The sequence below is a fragment of the Lynx rufus genome, unplaced genomic scaffold (genome assembly GCF_022079265.1).
Source record: "Lynx rufus isolate CCGP_SWC_20201006 ecotype Redwood Valley unplaced genomic scaffold, mLynRuf1.p SCAF_4, whole genome shotgun sequence".
NCBI classification, from domain to species: Eukaryota; Metazoa; Chordata; class Mammalia; order Carnivora; family Felidae; genus Lynx; species Lynx rufus.
Genome location: NW_025814856.1, coordinates 14,934,685 through 14,950,614, shown reverse-complemented (window position 1 = coordinate 14,950,614; position 15,930 = coordinate 14,934,685). Strand labels below are relative to the sequence as shown.

The following is a 15,930-nucleotide window of genomic DNA, read 5'->3' as shown; positions in this document are numbered from 1 at the left end:
CTGGGCATGAAATGGCGATCACGTATGCACCCCAGCCTTTCTCCCTTGGTAGTTAGCAGTCAGATCTCGTCTCTAATCCTGATGACGCTTCCTCTCGCCAGCTGTGAGCCTATCGGCAGCCTACCTCTTCAGGCTCCACGAAAAGAAGGAACAGCCATCGCCCCGCAGACAGCTCCTCCCTGGACCCGAAACACATCATCGCTGGAAGTTCCGTTCACCACAGAACACAGACACAAAGGTCGGCCTTTCTTTGCCAGTTGTATAAGACAAGCCAAGGCCTTTATGAACACTCGGCGAGGATGGAAAATGGAAACGAATCCAGGCAGAAACACTTTCTTCTGGGGGTTTTAAATGCCTAACCGGCCCAAATCAGATTCTAGAGAGAACCATGTTCAGAATAAGAAATCAGGCAAGGATAAATAATATAAATTGACGTCTTCAGCTAAGTTTTGCCCGTAGTGAGATTATATGTGTAAACGCAAAGGTCCCGTGGGCAACTCGGGGCCCACAGCCGCCTGTCCTCGAGGGCCGGGATCAGTTGGAGGGGCATGAATATAACCAAGTGATGGAAGTGCCTCAGGCTGCCGGGACCATCCAGGTAACCAGGGCTTCTCCTACAAGTGTCACAGACCTGGGACTTCTCCTGGCCCGGACCACTGACTTACTTTTCTCCCACAGAGTACGACCAATTCTGGTGTGTTTCTACACCCAGGATCCGTGGGCCACGTCACTTTTTTTAAATGTTTATTCATTTTTCAGAGACAGAGACAGAGCATGAGTGGGGAAGGGGCAGAGAGAGGGAGACCCGGAACCCGAAGCAGGCTCCAGGCTCCGAGCTGTCGGCACAGGGCCCGACGCGGGGCTCGAACTCACAAACTGCGAGATCATGACCTAAGCCGCAGTCAGATGCTCAACTGACTGAGCCACCCAGGCGCCCTGGCCACGTCGTTTTTATATATGAAGCACTTCCGTTTTCAATCCAGGGGAAATGCAAAGCCCACTTTTAGCAATGCTTGAAGAAACCGCACCTAATGATCCCCTGATATTGTCATTCCATCTGAAAAGTTTGTTGGGCTCTGTAGTAAGCTGAGTCGTGCTTCCCCCACCAAGATGTCCATGGCCTAATCCCCAGAACCTATGAATAGTTTATCCTATAAGCAGAAGAAGCTTTGCAGATGTGGTGAAGGGTCTCCAGACGAGGGGATTATCCTACACCCCATGGGCGTGCCCAGTGTAATCCTACATGGGGCCGAACAAGAAAGAAGTAGGGAGGGGTGGGGAGAGAGGAGGTGTGACAACAGACTTCAGAGAACGGAGCCACAAGCCAAGGAGTGTGGGCGGCCTCTAGAAGCTGAAGAAGGGCAAGGGGCAAGATTCTCCCCTAGCGCCTCTGGAAGGAACTCGGCTCTGCTGACACCCTGATTTGAGCTCCATAAAGCCCATTTCTCCTGAACCGTAGGATGATGGATTTGTGTGTGTGTGTGTTTTCTTACACTCAAGGGAGAGAAAGAGCATGTGTGCGCACAAGCAGGAGAGGGGCAGAGAGAGAGAGAGAATCCCAAGCAGGTTCCTCCCTGTCAGTGCAGAGCCCAATGCGGGGCTCGACCTCACCAACCGTGAGATTGTGACCCGAGCCGAGATCAAGAATCAGACACTTAACCAACTGAGCCACCCAGACGCCCCCAGATTTGTGTTGTTTTAGGCCGCTACGTTTGGTTATTCCAGAACAATAAGAAACCCATACAGACTCCAGCAGAGAGCAGCGGCAGGCCCCTCCTGCCCCTCACAATGAGTGCTTCCGGCCAAGTGGCTCTCCTGAACAAAGCCACTGAAAGGCAAGTTCTTGCTCCCAGCGGCCACAGTGATGCAACAGCTCCCGCTGGGTGAGACTCGGCCTGGGGTGAAGTCTTGCCTCAGTTTTCTGGGTACTTCACGTCTGGAGAGTTACTTCACCCTTCCGTGACTCCGTTGCCTTGTCCATAAAACGGGAAGGTTATAAAGAATACGGTCCTTGGAACAGCACCTAGTACATGGCGAGCACACGATAAATGTCAGCTGTTCCTGTTGTTACTGCTTTGATCACAGAACCGAAAACCGAGCCAGATTTCCCCAGCGCTTCAGCCCCACGTGGCCCAGGAGGCCGGAGTCATTTGTTCATGACCTTGCCATCGCCTCCCAACTCCAGAGGCAGGGATGTCATGTTGATAGCCTGAACTTGGCCGTGACGGGGAGTCTGGACAGCACAGAAACCAGAAACCCCCACAAATCAAACACCACAAATCCCCACGGCTGGGGCACCGGCACACCTTGGCCCAAACCACCTTGTTCCCTGATGATAGTTTCATCCCTTGTAGCATCAGGGTCATAAGAAAATGGCAGCCCGTGTTTGTAAAATCAGTATACGTGCTCTCTCATCACGTAAAAAGGGGTTTTATTTCCCAGTAAGACACCAGGACAGTCAGCACTCGTTCTCAGCCTCCCCGTGTCCCCGGCACATCAGACCTGGTGGCCACGAGAACTCACCCGAAGCCTGAAGCAGCCCGGGAACTGAGCCATGAAAGGCAAGTCCAGGGCCGTCTCTCCCACCCCAAGGACTACAGGCGCACACGCAGCCCTTCACTCTGCCTTCCTGTGCTTCCTGTTGCAAGCTTGCCTCACACCCAGAGGGCCACTCACCTCTGGGATGCTTTGATCAGTACCTCCTCCGAAAGAAACATTCACAGGAGACAAAGTCACCACCACTGCACCACGACATCCAGTCTCAAGACTAAGGACCCAGGTAAAGAAACTGCCAATTCTTCATTCTCCAAGGGTCGCTTGGATTCCAGTACCTCCTGTGAGCTAGGCACGCCCTCAATTCCAGATGTCTTTTCAAGGATGTTGGTGTGGTAAATGGTCTTGGGTGGTAGACACAGTGTCTCTCTTTGGAGCCAAAGTCAGGCAGGCTTACCAGTCATCGTAAGACTCAGGTTTCCTGAGCCTGGGTTTCCTCTTGCAATGCAGCCTGCTGCCCGTGCAGGGACCACCTGGCCCTCTTCATGGGGCCCTAGAGGTACGAGGGCCCAGGGAGTCCGCGTAAATGCCGATAAAGTAAAATGCCACTGGGGCACCTGGGTGGCTCAGTCAGTTAAGCGTCTCACTCTTGATTTCGGCTCAGGTCATGATCCCAGGGTCTTGGGATGCAGCCCTGTGTTGGGCTCCACACTGAGCGTAGAGCCTGCTTAAGATTCTCTCTCTCTCTCTCTCTCTCTCTCTCTCTCTCTCTCTCTCTCTGTCTCTCGGCACCTGGGGTGGCTCAGTTGGTTAAACATCTGACTCTTGGTTTCGGCTCAGGTCACGATCTCACAGTTCGTGAGTTCAAGCCCCGCGTTGGGCTCTGTGCTGAAGGCGCAGAGCCTGCTGAAGATTCTCTCTCTCCCTCTCTCTCTGTCCCTCCCCTGCTCATGCTCTCTCTCTCTCTAAATAAATAAATTAATGAAAAAAGATTCTCTCTCTGACCCTTTTCCCTGTTCACTTACACTCTCTCTCTCAAAAAAAAAAACAAAAACAAAAAAACAAACAAAAAACGCTCCTGCTGGTGCTGAATTAACCTGTCGTTTGTCTCTGACCTAGGAGTCTCGTAACTTCCAGCAGGATCCCTGACATCACCGCATGTCATGCTACCTTATTAGCTTTTGGACCTTTCATAGTTTTGACACATACGTTCCTTTAAGGAGCCAGAGCTCCAAAAGAAGACCAAACCCAGTTTGCGGAAAGCACTGTCTGCACACTCCACACACACAAAAGAAAACCCGTTAACCACCATCATGTTGGAGGGCACTTTAATAGGCTACAAATTGATGCAGTTTATTGTCATGATATTTTGAATCATTTTACAGTAACGGTACAATTTTGAAGAAAGATTCTGCAGTAACAATATTTTGAATCATCTTACAGCAACAGTACAATTTTGAAGAATTTTTTTTTTTTTTCATCGTAGAAGACGAGATACAGTGGAAAATCATTTCCCCGCACGGTGAAATTTTCATACGCTATACGGAAATTTCCCACACCTGTCCAGCTCCGGCTCAGAACAAATAGCTACTGTATTTTACTCATTTTAGCCTATTACTTTTAAGACTGACTTCAAATCACCTGGAAGTTAGAACGTATTCCTGGCACAAAGGCGGACAGAGCCGCGACAGGCGCATCCAGCAACAAGGCGGATTTGGGGTCAAGTCTTGCACACGTGGTTTCGAGGGAACCGGCAGGCATCACGGCTGCCAGACTTCCCCACGCACGGGAAATGGCCCGCCCCAACCAGCCTGCCAAGCATGGGGGGGTTCCAAGTCATTCTCTCAGGTCCTGACATTTTTCCTCGTGTGAGCGTGGCTGCAGCCCACGGCCACAGGGCGATGGCGGCGGGTGACGGCGATCAGAACTCCTTACTGCATTCGCCGCCCAGGACTCAACAGCACAACCTCGGTGGATTCGGCTGAGCGAGGTTTGCACCGGAGCACTGCCCTCGGAGAAAGGGGGACACCCCGCTGCCGCGTACAGGCGATTACCCAGACGGGATGAGACGCGCTTCCGCGATGAGGGAGGAACAAAGCACTCTTCACCCACCGACAGGTGGGAGAGTAACCGCGAGGGGGAACAGCAGGCCAAACTACGTTCTTGGCTTTTCTCGGAGCACCCTGGCGGTTTCTGAATGGCCCTCGCTGGGGAAGGGGCAGGGGGTGGGGAAGAAAACAACTAATGGCAAAATGAGGCAGGGGAGGAGGCCGGAGGCTGGCTTTGGGGTCTGGGATCAAACCTTAATTCTCCTGGTTTATCTGAAGCCCAAGAGCTATCTAGGGAACTCAGGAAGGGCTACGCGCTCTACCTGTTCAAACGAATGGATTCATCCTGGTTTACCAGGTGCTTGTGTCTTCTTTCTAGGTGCCTATAAATACAACCCCATTACAACTCTGTTTGGCTAACAGCTTACAGAACGTAGAGATAACCGCCTAGGCGACCATCTCTTCACGGCTCTCGCGCAAGAGTCCGAGAAGCGGAACTGGTGCGAGATTCCTACCCGCGCCCCCCCCCCCCCACCCCGGGGCCCCGGACCACAAGAGAACTTGCTGCTCGGACTTCTAGGGTACCTGGAAATTCTCTTACTGTCCTTCCTTAACACTATAAAACCCCGTTTTGGCAGATGTCCCAATCACGTCCATCAAGGCCACTTAAAACATCCCAATTAAAAAATTTAATCCCGAGACTTTTTTTTTAAACTAACCTAGTTACCCACTTTGCACACAAATCTGCTTTTGACAGTTGCTCTCAGGCAGTTTTCTTCACTTTCTGCCCGACTTGCAATCAGAGCAAAGGGGTGTCAGCAAGGCCAGAGACGTTCCTCGGTTGGCAAAGACGAGACACATCGGCTGGCTTCCTGGGCCCAGCTGGGAAGAGAGGGGTTCTCTCCCCACCCCCGGCCCCACGCGGCGCCAGGCTTCTGGAGGTTTGGCCTGTGGGATGGGATCGATGAGAGCACGCAGCCTGGGCTGAAGGGACATCTGGCCAAAGGATTCTAGCAGAACGAACCGAATAAACATAGGAGGCAACTCACGGTGCCCATTCTGTGCCTCCTGTAGCAACTGCCCCCGAAACGGGTCAAAACACGGCGCAGAACTGGAGCCGGGCCCACCGTAAAGTCTGCGAGTCCCGTGGGCCTCGGGCTCCGGTGACCGCCCTCCGTGGCCCCTGCTGCCCTGGGTGCGAGGCGGGGAGGCGGTGGTGAGCGGGTGCCAGGGCGATACTCCCAGACCAGCTGGCAGCAGTGACGTGACCCCCGACCTCCGGCAACAACACGGAGGCCAGGGGGCCCTCCCCACGGGCCGAGAGGGCGAACGGCAGGCAACCTCCTTTTTTAAGTCTTTTACACCGCCTCTTCATTGAAATACCGGGCGTACTGACGTCTGGCCTCAGAAGTGTGACACGTCCGCGCACAGGTGGCCCTGAAATCCTGCCTGGGTGCGGCCCTCCCTTAGCCCCTCGCCACCCTGGGGAACCGACATGATGAAACACGTCAGGCGACAGCACCCACGTTCAACTGGATCCACTCTCAGCTGACCTTCAGCTGATATCACAGCGCCCTGACCCGCGGGAGTCTGGCCCGCGTGGAGGCCGAGACCCCTCACGCACCCACGGAGGCATCTCTGAGTTCAGCGTGACGGCCGAGTTCCTCCCGACGTACGATTTGGTGAAGCCCTGACCTGTGAGGTATCTTTGTGCGCGTGGAAGACCGCAAGCGGAGGAAAACAACGAAAAACAAGAAAAGAAACAGACCAAAGCAGTGTACCTTCTGCGGGTTTCTTCGCAGGCCACGCCCGAGCCAAGCACTGGGCCAGAGACAGACGAGACACGGTGGAAAACGAACATGGTGATTTTTCCTGAGGCTCTCCGTCTCGTGCTGGCTGGAGATGTCACTGTCTCACACACACACACACACACACACACACACACACACACACACAGTCTCCTCGTGTATGCGCCAGCTCTCAGCACATGGGCAAGGCTTCCCCAAAGCCCGTGGTTAGATAAGCTACGACAGGCACAGAGATGTCCCCACACGGGATCCTGAGACTTGCCTCTGTGGGAGCGACTCCAAAGTCCCAGACTCTCGAGAGCCCCAGAGGAGGACGGTGCAAACAGGAGGGCAAAGGACGCCTGGTGCCCGCACCCAAGTTCTCGTCCCAAACACGCCTCGCTATCGAACGGGGCAAACCTCCGCCCGGGCTCCCAGCTGCCTGTCAGGGAGTGAAGATTTGCAGGAACAGGCAAGACGTTGTCAGCGTACGAGGAGGAAACCCCGGCTCGCTCAGTCCACAACTCGGCTCCGGTTTACCAAGCAGTTCTTCCTCGGACACAGAGCACGGGCACAGCTCCCCTCTTGCCACAATGCGGTTAAAATCTGCAGCCATCCGACAGAAGAGCGGAGTCTCTGGGGCGGAGAGACGTCTCCCATAACGCTGCGTGTGCGTGTCGAGGGTGCAGTCTCAAATCATGTCGTGTGCGTGGCGGCGGGGGGGGGGCGGGGGGCCACCGGGGGTAATGTCTGATGCGGGTGCTTTCCTAAAGGGACAGGGAGGGGCTGAAGGTATCGGCAGCTGAGCCCTCCTCAGAGGACACCGAGAAGTACGCTCAGCGCAAACTTTTCCCTCTAAAGCATGAGCTGTTCCCAGAGGGGCCCGGAGGGCTCCTTGGGGTGTCACATGCCATGCACCTGCTAGAGTTATCTTCCTGAGTAATCCGATGAGGGCGGGGCGGCGGAGAAAGGCACTTGGAAAGTAACACCTACCAGACAGGGAGGTTGAAGGAGCCGCGCCCCACGCGTATACAGAAACTTACCTGCCTGGCCCCCCTCCCCACCCCCCTACCCCCGCGACCACCCCGTGGGGCCACTGGAATTAGCAGGCAGATGTCTGGCTTTGCGACGCTGGCTTCTGGTCGCCAACGCGAGGTCTGGAAGAGGCTCCGGCTAGAAGCGGTGCTGGTGGAGAGCTGCAGGGGCGGGGCTCTTCTCCAGTCTCTTGACGTGGCAGGAGTGACAGAACAGGTGGTCTTCCAGGGGGTAGCAGCGGTGGCCGTCTTCGTCGTTGAGTTCCAGGCCGCAGTCCTGGGGGGATGGGGGGGAGGCAAAAATGTCCAGGGGGTAGCAGAACAGAACAAAAGGATTGCAAGACCGACCCCAAGGCCAGCGGCCCCGGGGAACCAGCAGAGGGCGCTGCGTGGTCGTGCGGTCCAGCAGAGGGGAGGTGCGGCAGGTCGCTATGGAGCACTTGAAACGGGGCGGTCAGAACCAAGAAGGGCGTCTGCAAATGCATACCCCGCACTCCCAAGACTTAGGGCAGGACCTGAATGTAAGGCAGTTCATGAAAAACCCTTGTATCGATTACACATTGAAATAACGTTTTGGATACACTGGTTGAATACAATATTGCAAGAATGAATCCCACCTGTTTCTTTTTTCTTCTTTTTTAATTTGAGAGAGAGAGAAAGTGGGGGAGTAGGGCAGAGGGAGAGGGAGAGAATCTCAAGCAGGATCCACACGCTCAGCACGGAGCCTGATGCGGGGCTCGATCCCACGACCCCGGGATCAGGGCCTGACCCCAAATCAAGAGTCAGACGCTCAACCGACTGAGCCACCCAGGCGCCCCCTTTTTACTTTTTTAAGGCGGCTACTAGAAAACGAAAGTACACACACGACTTGAATTTGGGGCTCCCGGGTTCCTACGGGACAGCATGGCACTGAACGTGTGGAGAGGACGATGAGCAAATGTCCCCAGGGCTGGCAGTGAACTGGAGCCTCCCGCTGTCACCTCACCCGCTTCCCGTTCACCCCACCCACGGCGTCACACGCTAACTCTCCTCTCCTCCCATGGCTGAATCCGCTTAATCCTGGCTGAACCTCCGCGGGCGCTTCAAGCGTTTGCACCCTTCACAAGGGCTGGCGAGGGGGCGAGCCCTGGCCTGCCTGACGGTCACGGGGTGCCCGTGGCTTCTTTAGCCCGGGCGTGACACGAGCTAAGAGAGGGGGCAGATGGGCCCCACACGCACGCACTCCACGCCAACCAGGGACGTGCCTGTTTCCAAGGACGGGTGGGATTCTTCGTGATCTCCAGGGCTCAGCTCAGAAACGGGCTCTTGGCAGACAGACCAGCCTACAAGCTGGAGGGGAGGGCGTCTATTCCCCCAAGTCACTCAGCTGCCTGACAATGTGGCACGTGAAACCCCACGCGCCCCCCCCCCCCCCCACCGCTCAGCTGCGGTGGCTTCCGGACTCGGCTGTTAACAAATGCGGGGAAGGCAGCAAAGACCCCCCTGTCCCCGACACCTGCATCTCCTCCAACCTCCCCCACAAATCAGGCTGCACCCCTTGACCTGGAGGGCAGCTCTGGAGGGCAGCCCTCGACCACACCCTGCTGACCACCTCAGGCCCCAGTCGACCCAGGATGCCTTCCTCTTGTACTGTTGAAACGGGCCTGGGGAGTCCGGGCAGGGAGGCGCCTACCTCGCAGTGGTAGCACTCCACGTGGAAGTCTCTGTCCATGGACACGACGCGGATGGTCTCATCTGAGCCCTGGACGGAAGGAAAGTAAGAACAAGAGGCCGGTTGGGGGACCCGTGAGATTCCCAAGGCGACAAGTAGGTGGCCTCGGAAGAGCACAGCTCTGTAGTGAAGTCCCACACCGGCTGGAAAAAGGACACCTTGAACCGATGAGAGAGGAAGTCGGAGGGACAGCAGCCACACCTTCTGCAACGTCAGGGTCAACCCTGAGAAAACCACCGACATGGAGAGTGAGGTTTTAAAAGAGAAAATGAACGAAAGGCAGGCTTTCTGCTCATCCTTCTAATCTAGGAGTCACTATCAAGTCAGGCAGTTGGACGACTGTAGGGACGGATGGGCCACAAGAAGGGCACTGGGCTGGGGAAGCCAGTTAATACGAAAGGGCCTTCTTGGTGAGGACACTATTAGGGTCAGAGGTGAGATTGCAGAAGGATTTTCTGATTTTTTTTTTTTAATGTTTACTTATTTATTTATTTAAATATTTTAGTTATTCATTTACTTTGGAGAAAGAGAGCGAAAGAGAGAGAGAGAGAGGGAGGAGCAGAGGGAGAGAGAGAATCACAAGCAGGCTCCACGCTCCGTGTGAAACCCGACCTGGGGCTCGATCCCGTGATCCTGGGATCGTGACCTGAGACGAAGTCAAGAGTCGGATGCTCAACCGACTGAGCCACCCAGGCGCCCCTATTTATTTATTTCTGAGAGGGTGAGAGAGAGCGTGCACAGGCACAAGTACAAGCAGGGGAGGGGCAGAGAGAGAGAGAGAGAGGGAGACACGGAATCCGAAGCGGGCTCCCGGCTCCGAGCTGTCAGCACAGAGCCCGACCCGGGGCTCGAACCCGTGAACTGGGAGATCACGACCCGAGCCGAGGTTGTGAGGTCACGACCGAGCTGAACTGACTGAGCCACCCAGGCGCCCCAGAAGGACTTTCTAGAAGGTAGAAGGACAGGACACAGATCTTTGTAAGCGACCCGAGGGACGTATTCACGTCAGGGAGCCGCCAGGAGCAGGTGTGAGAGAGCGCCTTACCTCGGGTGGAAGGATGGGAAGCCCACAGGCTGCACACTTGGGGGCCAGCACCCTGCCGAGAGAAACGCAGAAGCAGTAAAGGGAGTGTTGTGCTGTCTCTGGGAGGCAAGACCCCGGAGCCTTCCTCCGGGCCGGCCTCCCACCCATCGCTCGTCAGGCGAACCCCTCCAGCCCTCGCATCCAGGCAGCCCGGCTCATTCTCTGGGAGGTGTTTCAGTCGTGCCGCGGGATCGCTCCCCGGCGGCAACAAGCATACCCGGACCCTCTCCCCACAACCTACTAGGGATGGAGACGGCCCTGTTTGCTTCCCTCCGGGTGCCCGGCACAGGCCCAGGCAGATCGAGGGTGGCGGTGCCCAGCGCCGAATCGCTGCCTTTGGAAGTTAAAGCTGGAGCCACCGGGCCTGACAGATGCCTCCCGAGCTTCGAGGGGATCTGATCACAGGGCTTTGGGGCTCTGTGTTTTCCAGTAAACGTGGTTCTGTAACCACCTCCTGTCTGCACCGGCATCAGCCGACCTCCCGACTGCGTGAGATCAGCGTGGCCCGCACGCGCGGCCCCTCTCCGCCCCACCCCTCCTCACTTGTGGTAATCTCGGACGCAGTAGATCTTGTTCTCGGAGTCCACGGTGAAGGGCACCCCGTCCAGGCACTCGTTGCAGATGACGCAGCGGAAGCAGCCGGGGTGGTAGGACTTCCCGAGGGCCTGCAGGATCTGAGGGCAGAAGGCAAGAGAGGCCAGGGCTCGGCGGGGATTTTGGAGAAGGCGTGGACGGCGGGAAGGAGAGGAACGCGTCGGGCCGGCCGAGGGACCGCAGGCGCAATCACGCTGCACGGCACACGCCCATCCCAGAGTCACTTGGATCAAGGTCAAGAGATGGCAGGGCGGGGAAGGCAAATCTAGGTAAGTGCATCCACAGGAGGAAGTCAGACAGGATCCTTCTCCCGTGCGTAACCCTCCAGGGGAGAATTCAGGGGGCTCTTCCGCAGTTCTCTGCAGGAAAGGATGCGAAGCAGGGCCACGGAGGGCTCCATCCCGAGCCCCTTCGCGTCTGCCTCCCAGGTGCCCCTTCTAAGCGTCTTTCATTCCGCAGCGGGATAATCCATGAACGGTGACTCGACCACGGATGACTTCAAATCCAAGCCTGAGCAAAGCCTCTTTGGTTGCTGTTGTTTTTAAACCCGACACGGACAGAAGGCTCCACAAGCCTTAGTGCCATTTGATCTGGTTGTGATGCCTGGAGAGGTAAGAGGCAGTCCTGGAACCAGGACAGAGCCGACACAAGGTAGGAGAGAGAAGAGATGTGAAGAACACCCTTGGTGAGGTCAGCCGGTGAGCAAATTACCTCCCGGCGGCACTGCCTGCCTCCAAGCCCGTTGCTGGGTGACGTAATACAGCTTTCCTATCAAGTCGGCGCATCTCACAGCGTGGTCCCTGGACCCGCAGTATCCACACCCTCCGGGAACGTGTTAAAAAACGTCCATTCCCAGGCCCCAGCCCGGCTCTCCAGAATCAGAAGTTCCAGGGTAACCCCTGGCACGTAGTGTTTTCGTACCATGATTCCAACGCGTGCGAAAGTCTGAGAGCCACTGGTCTGCGTTCCAACAAGTCTGGGTTTTTCTGTAATTTGCAGCTGAAAGCATTTTCACCGACTCAATAGGAGATTCACTTCTGTGATCACCCGTGCCACGAAACGTAGCACGAACAGCTGAACTACGGGGTCAACACCCGCAAGGATGTCGCTAAAATGCCCGGGTGCGAGGAACGCACAGACAGTTAGCAGCGCCCCGGAGGGGGGCCACACAGAATGCTTTCAACTAGGCAGCAGGAAGGGGGCTTGCGACTGAGGAAAACCTTGTTGGTGCATGTGACACCTGCAGGAAGGGTGTGCTCCAGAGCCCGACGCTTCCCCCGCCAAGGCCAACGCCACACCTCGCACGCCGCAGCCAAGGGGGCGAGCTGGGGGCTTCGTGTGCTCTGAAGGCTCAGCTTTCCAGCTTCCTCATTCCCTCCGGTGTGGCACTAACCTTCGGGGCCCCTTTCAATCTGCAGGAAGCTGCCAAAGTGGGAAGAACCACCAGCCGGGCTTCCAAAGTCCACTTGGCAATCCGGACCTTGGAATGCATTCTGCTCCCAGGCTAATGCTGTCTTGGCAGAAGGGACCCTGAAATTAACTTAACCCCCAACGTGCCTAAAGTGCACTCTGACTCACTGTGATCTTTCGTTTTACTGTGGGAAAATGCCCAGTTTCAGCCTGCAGGCTAGGAGTATTCCACTCTACTAAGGGGGCAGGTGAGGGGCACAGATGGTTTATACAGAGAATTGGACAACTGATTGGTTCTCTTGGAGAACCAAGAATGGTTTGGAAGGGATCTTTCTCTGCATTGTAAAAACTCTTGGCAACAGTGAAGGGTTCTGGTTTAATTTTTTTTAACTGTTTATATATTTTTGAGAGAGAGAGAGACAGAGCATGAGCAGGGAGGGGCAGAGAGGGAGGGAGACACCGAATAGGAAGCAGGCTCCAGGCTCTGAGCCATCAGCACAGAGCCCGATGCGGGGCTCGAAGTCACGAACTGCGAGATCATGACCTGAGCCGAAGTCGGACGCTCGACCGACTGAGCCACCCAGGCACACGTGAAGGGTTCTGGTTTTAAAAGAGGGGGTCACTACCGGGCAGGCATTTGCCAAAAGTTTCCAAGTCCTAGAGAAGACCGGCAAGGGCCCAGGTCCAACTTCACATTATCCTCGTGTGGTAGAGATGGTTCCAAAGCTTCATTCTTTCCCTTCCTGTATGCAAGGCTGGCCCTCACTTCAAGAAGTGGAAGAGGAGAGGGGCGCCTGGATGGCTCAGTCGGTGAGGCATCCGACTTCAACTCAGGTCATGATCTCACCGTTCCCGACTTTGAGCCCCACGTCAGGCTCTGTGCTGACAGCTTGGAGCCTGGAACCTATTTCAGATTCTGTCTCTCTTTCTCTCTCTCTGCCCCTCCCCTGCTCACACTCTGTCTCTCTCTCTCTCTCAAAAATAAAATAAATGTTAAAAAATTTTTGAAGAGGGGTGCCTGGGAGGCTCAGTCGGTGAAGTGTCCGACTCTTGGTTTCTGCTCAGGTCATGATCTCGAGGTTCGTGGGTTCAAGCTCCCACATTGTCTGTGCTGACGGCCTGCTTGGGATTCTCTCTCTCTCCTCTCTCTCTGCCCCTCCCCTGCTCTCTCCCTCCCCTTCTCTTAAAATAAATAAATAAACTTAAAAAGAAAAAAAAAGTGGAGGAGATCTTCCCATCTCGTGAATTGAGACTGGCCTTGTGATGTTCTTTGATTAACAGAATGGGGAAGAAATGATGTTCAGAAATTTCTGAGCTGAGGACTTGAGAAGCCTGACAGCTTCCCTTCCTCTCTCTAGAAGGGAAGTTGTCCAGGCTAGACTACTGAATGAGGTCAGCAGCCTCGGAGAGAAAGGCCTGGAGGGGAGAGGCCATCTCTGGCACTCAACTGTGACACCAGCTGACCGCAGCTGAGTGAGTGACCCCAGCCGACGCCACACGGAGCAGAAGAATTATCCCGCTGAGCCCTGACTTAATTCCGTGAATCACGATAAATAAATCACTGGAGTTTAAAAAAATTTTTTAATGTTTATTTTTGAGAGAGAGCGTGCGTGGGAGCGGGGGAGAGGCAGAGAGAGAGGGAGACACAGAACCCGAAGCAGGCTCCAGGCTCTGAGCTGTCAGCACAGAGCCCCCTGCGGGGCTCAAACCCATAAACCATGAGATCGTGACCTGAGCTGAAGTCAACACTTAACCCACTGAGCCACCCAGGCGCCCCAAATCACTGTTGTTTGAAACCACCACATCATGGGGTGGTTTACTATGCAGCAATAGGTAAATGAGGTGCTCTGAGGCCCAAAGAAGGCTTAGGATACCCAGAAGTAAGAATAGGGTATAATCGCATTCATAACTTTGGACACTGTTGACCTCGTATGTAGAGGGTTTGTTAGAAGGACTCGAAAATCAAGGACAAATTCTCCTAACGAAATAGATCCCTATGGAGACTGGCTGGCATCCGTGGAAGGTAGGGGTGAGGGTGTGGGCTGCCTCCCCTGGGGAAGTGGGTGGAGAGCCATGCTCCCCAGGGAGGTCTTGGCTACTAACGAGGACCCAGCTCTCACAGGGGCTGAGCTCCACTGTCGTGTGTCAGACCCGGGACAATGGTAGGCTTCTTCTCGTGAACAGGGAGGGCTCAGTTCACCTCTGTGTTATACATGTTAGCACAGAGCCGGCAGAAACGAGCGCTTGTGTCCAACAATACGCCCAAGAGTGTTCCCAGCAGCTTTATTCATAAACAGCCTTCAAACTGGAAACCATCCAAATCCCCACCGGCTGGATAATAGGCCCCAAACTGCTGTATCCATACAATGGGAGTTTATCTAGCGATGAAAATAAATGAACTACGGACACGGGCAACAACATGCGTGAACCTCAAAAACGTTTTCTTTTTTTTTTTTTTTTAAGTGTATTTATTTATTTTGAGAGAGTGAGAGCGCAGGTATGTGTGCACAAGTGAGGGAGGGGCAGAGAGAGAGCGAGAGCGAGAGAGAGAGAGAGAGAGAGAGAGCGAGAATCCCAAGCAGGCTCCACACTGTCAGTGCAGAGCCCAATGCGGGGCTCAAACTCACAAACCATGAGATCGCGACCTGAGCTGAAATCGAGAGTCAGATGCTCAACCGACTGAGCCACCCAGGCTCCTGCCCCCCCCCCCTCCCCACAATCAAAAACATTTTCTAAGGGAGAAAACGCAGACCCAAAGGACTCGGTACTGTATGATTCCATTTATATGAAGTTCCAGGACCAGCAAAACGAATCTGGAGCAAGAGAGGGGACCTTTGGAGGAGGGGGTCTGGACTGGGAGGAAGACAAGAAGGAGCTTTCTGGGGTGTGGGATGTGGGAAACATCCGTATTTTGACCTGGGTGGTGGTTACACAGGTATATGCACCTGTAAAACTTCATTCACCTGGACGCTTAAAACATACACCCTTTATTCTGTGAGCTGTTTCTTAACAAAAAGGTAAAAGGAAAAAACAGCAACAATTAGCAATTCCCTTCTCCAGAATGGAATGAATGGGTCAGGTTAGAGAGAGACTGAATTCTTTCCAACTAAAAGAAGATTATAGGGGTGCCTGGGTGGCTCAACTCTTGATTCCGGCTCAGATCATGATACCAGGGTCTTGGGATCGAGCCCAGCATCGGGCTCCACGGAGCCTGCTTAAGATTCTCTCTCTCTTGCTCAAATAAAAAAAAAAAATGTTTTAAATCAAAGAAACTTTAAAAAGAGTATCGTACAATGATTTTCTTCGACTAGTGCGTTAAAGAAATTCTTAAGGCCTGATCCCCGGTGCTGGACAATTTGATCCCTCAGACAGACTAAGTATTCTGTGTCTGTTAACCTCACAACCTTACCCAATAAGGAGACCAGGAAAGAAAAACCGTCCCCGCTGGAGAGAGAAACGCACTGAGGCCCCAGACAAGCTCAGAGAGCCAGCTGCTTCTTGCTCTGCTGTCTCAGAACTAAAGACAGCCGCCCCTGTCCCCCAAACTCATCTTAGGAACAGACGGAGCCAGGCAGAACGTGGGGGACCAAGAACTGTGTTTACCCGACTTTCTGTACCCAACTCCGAGGTAGATGACGTCTGGCATCTGGCGTCTCACCCGGGACACCATGAGGACCACAGCAAATGAGAGGGAGGCCGGCGTGGTCCCAACAGCCCAGAGGAGAGAACATCATCAGAAACACAGCATTGTGGGGACTACACGGCTAAG

General features: G+C 54.6%; 1 protein-coding gene across 2 annotated transcripts in view; it reads right to left on the bottom strand.

Moving 5' to 3' along the window:
• Positions 1-3,804: 3,804 nt before the first annotated feature.
• LIMD1 (LIM domain containing 1) overlaps positions 3,805-15,930 on the bottom strand; it is a 69,768-nt gene continuing 57,642 nt past the window's right edge. The window contains exons 5-9 of one of the 2 annotated variants that reach the window (XR_006965041.1): positions 10,701-10,831; positions 10,119-10,170; positions 9,035-9,103; positions 5,261-7,639; positions 3,805-4,924 (exon numbers count right to left, since the gene is read on the bottom strand). Coding sequence is in view for 1 of the 2 variants with exons in the window: in XM_047095380.1 (XP_046951336.1) it covers positions 7,502-7,639; positions 9,035-9,103; positions 10,119-10,170; positions 10,701-10,831 (390 nt within the window). In the remaining variant the exon portion in view is untranslated. Of the gene's footprint in view, positions 7,640-9,034; positions 9,104-10,118; positions 10,171-10,700; positions 10,832-15,930 lie in introns of both variants that reach the window. The other variant, XM_047095380.1, reaches the window with a different exon arrangement.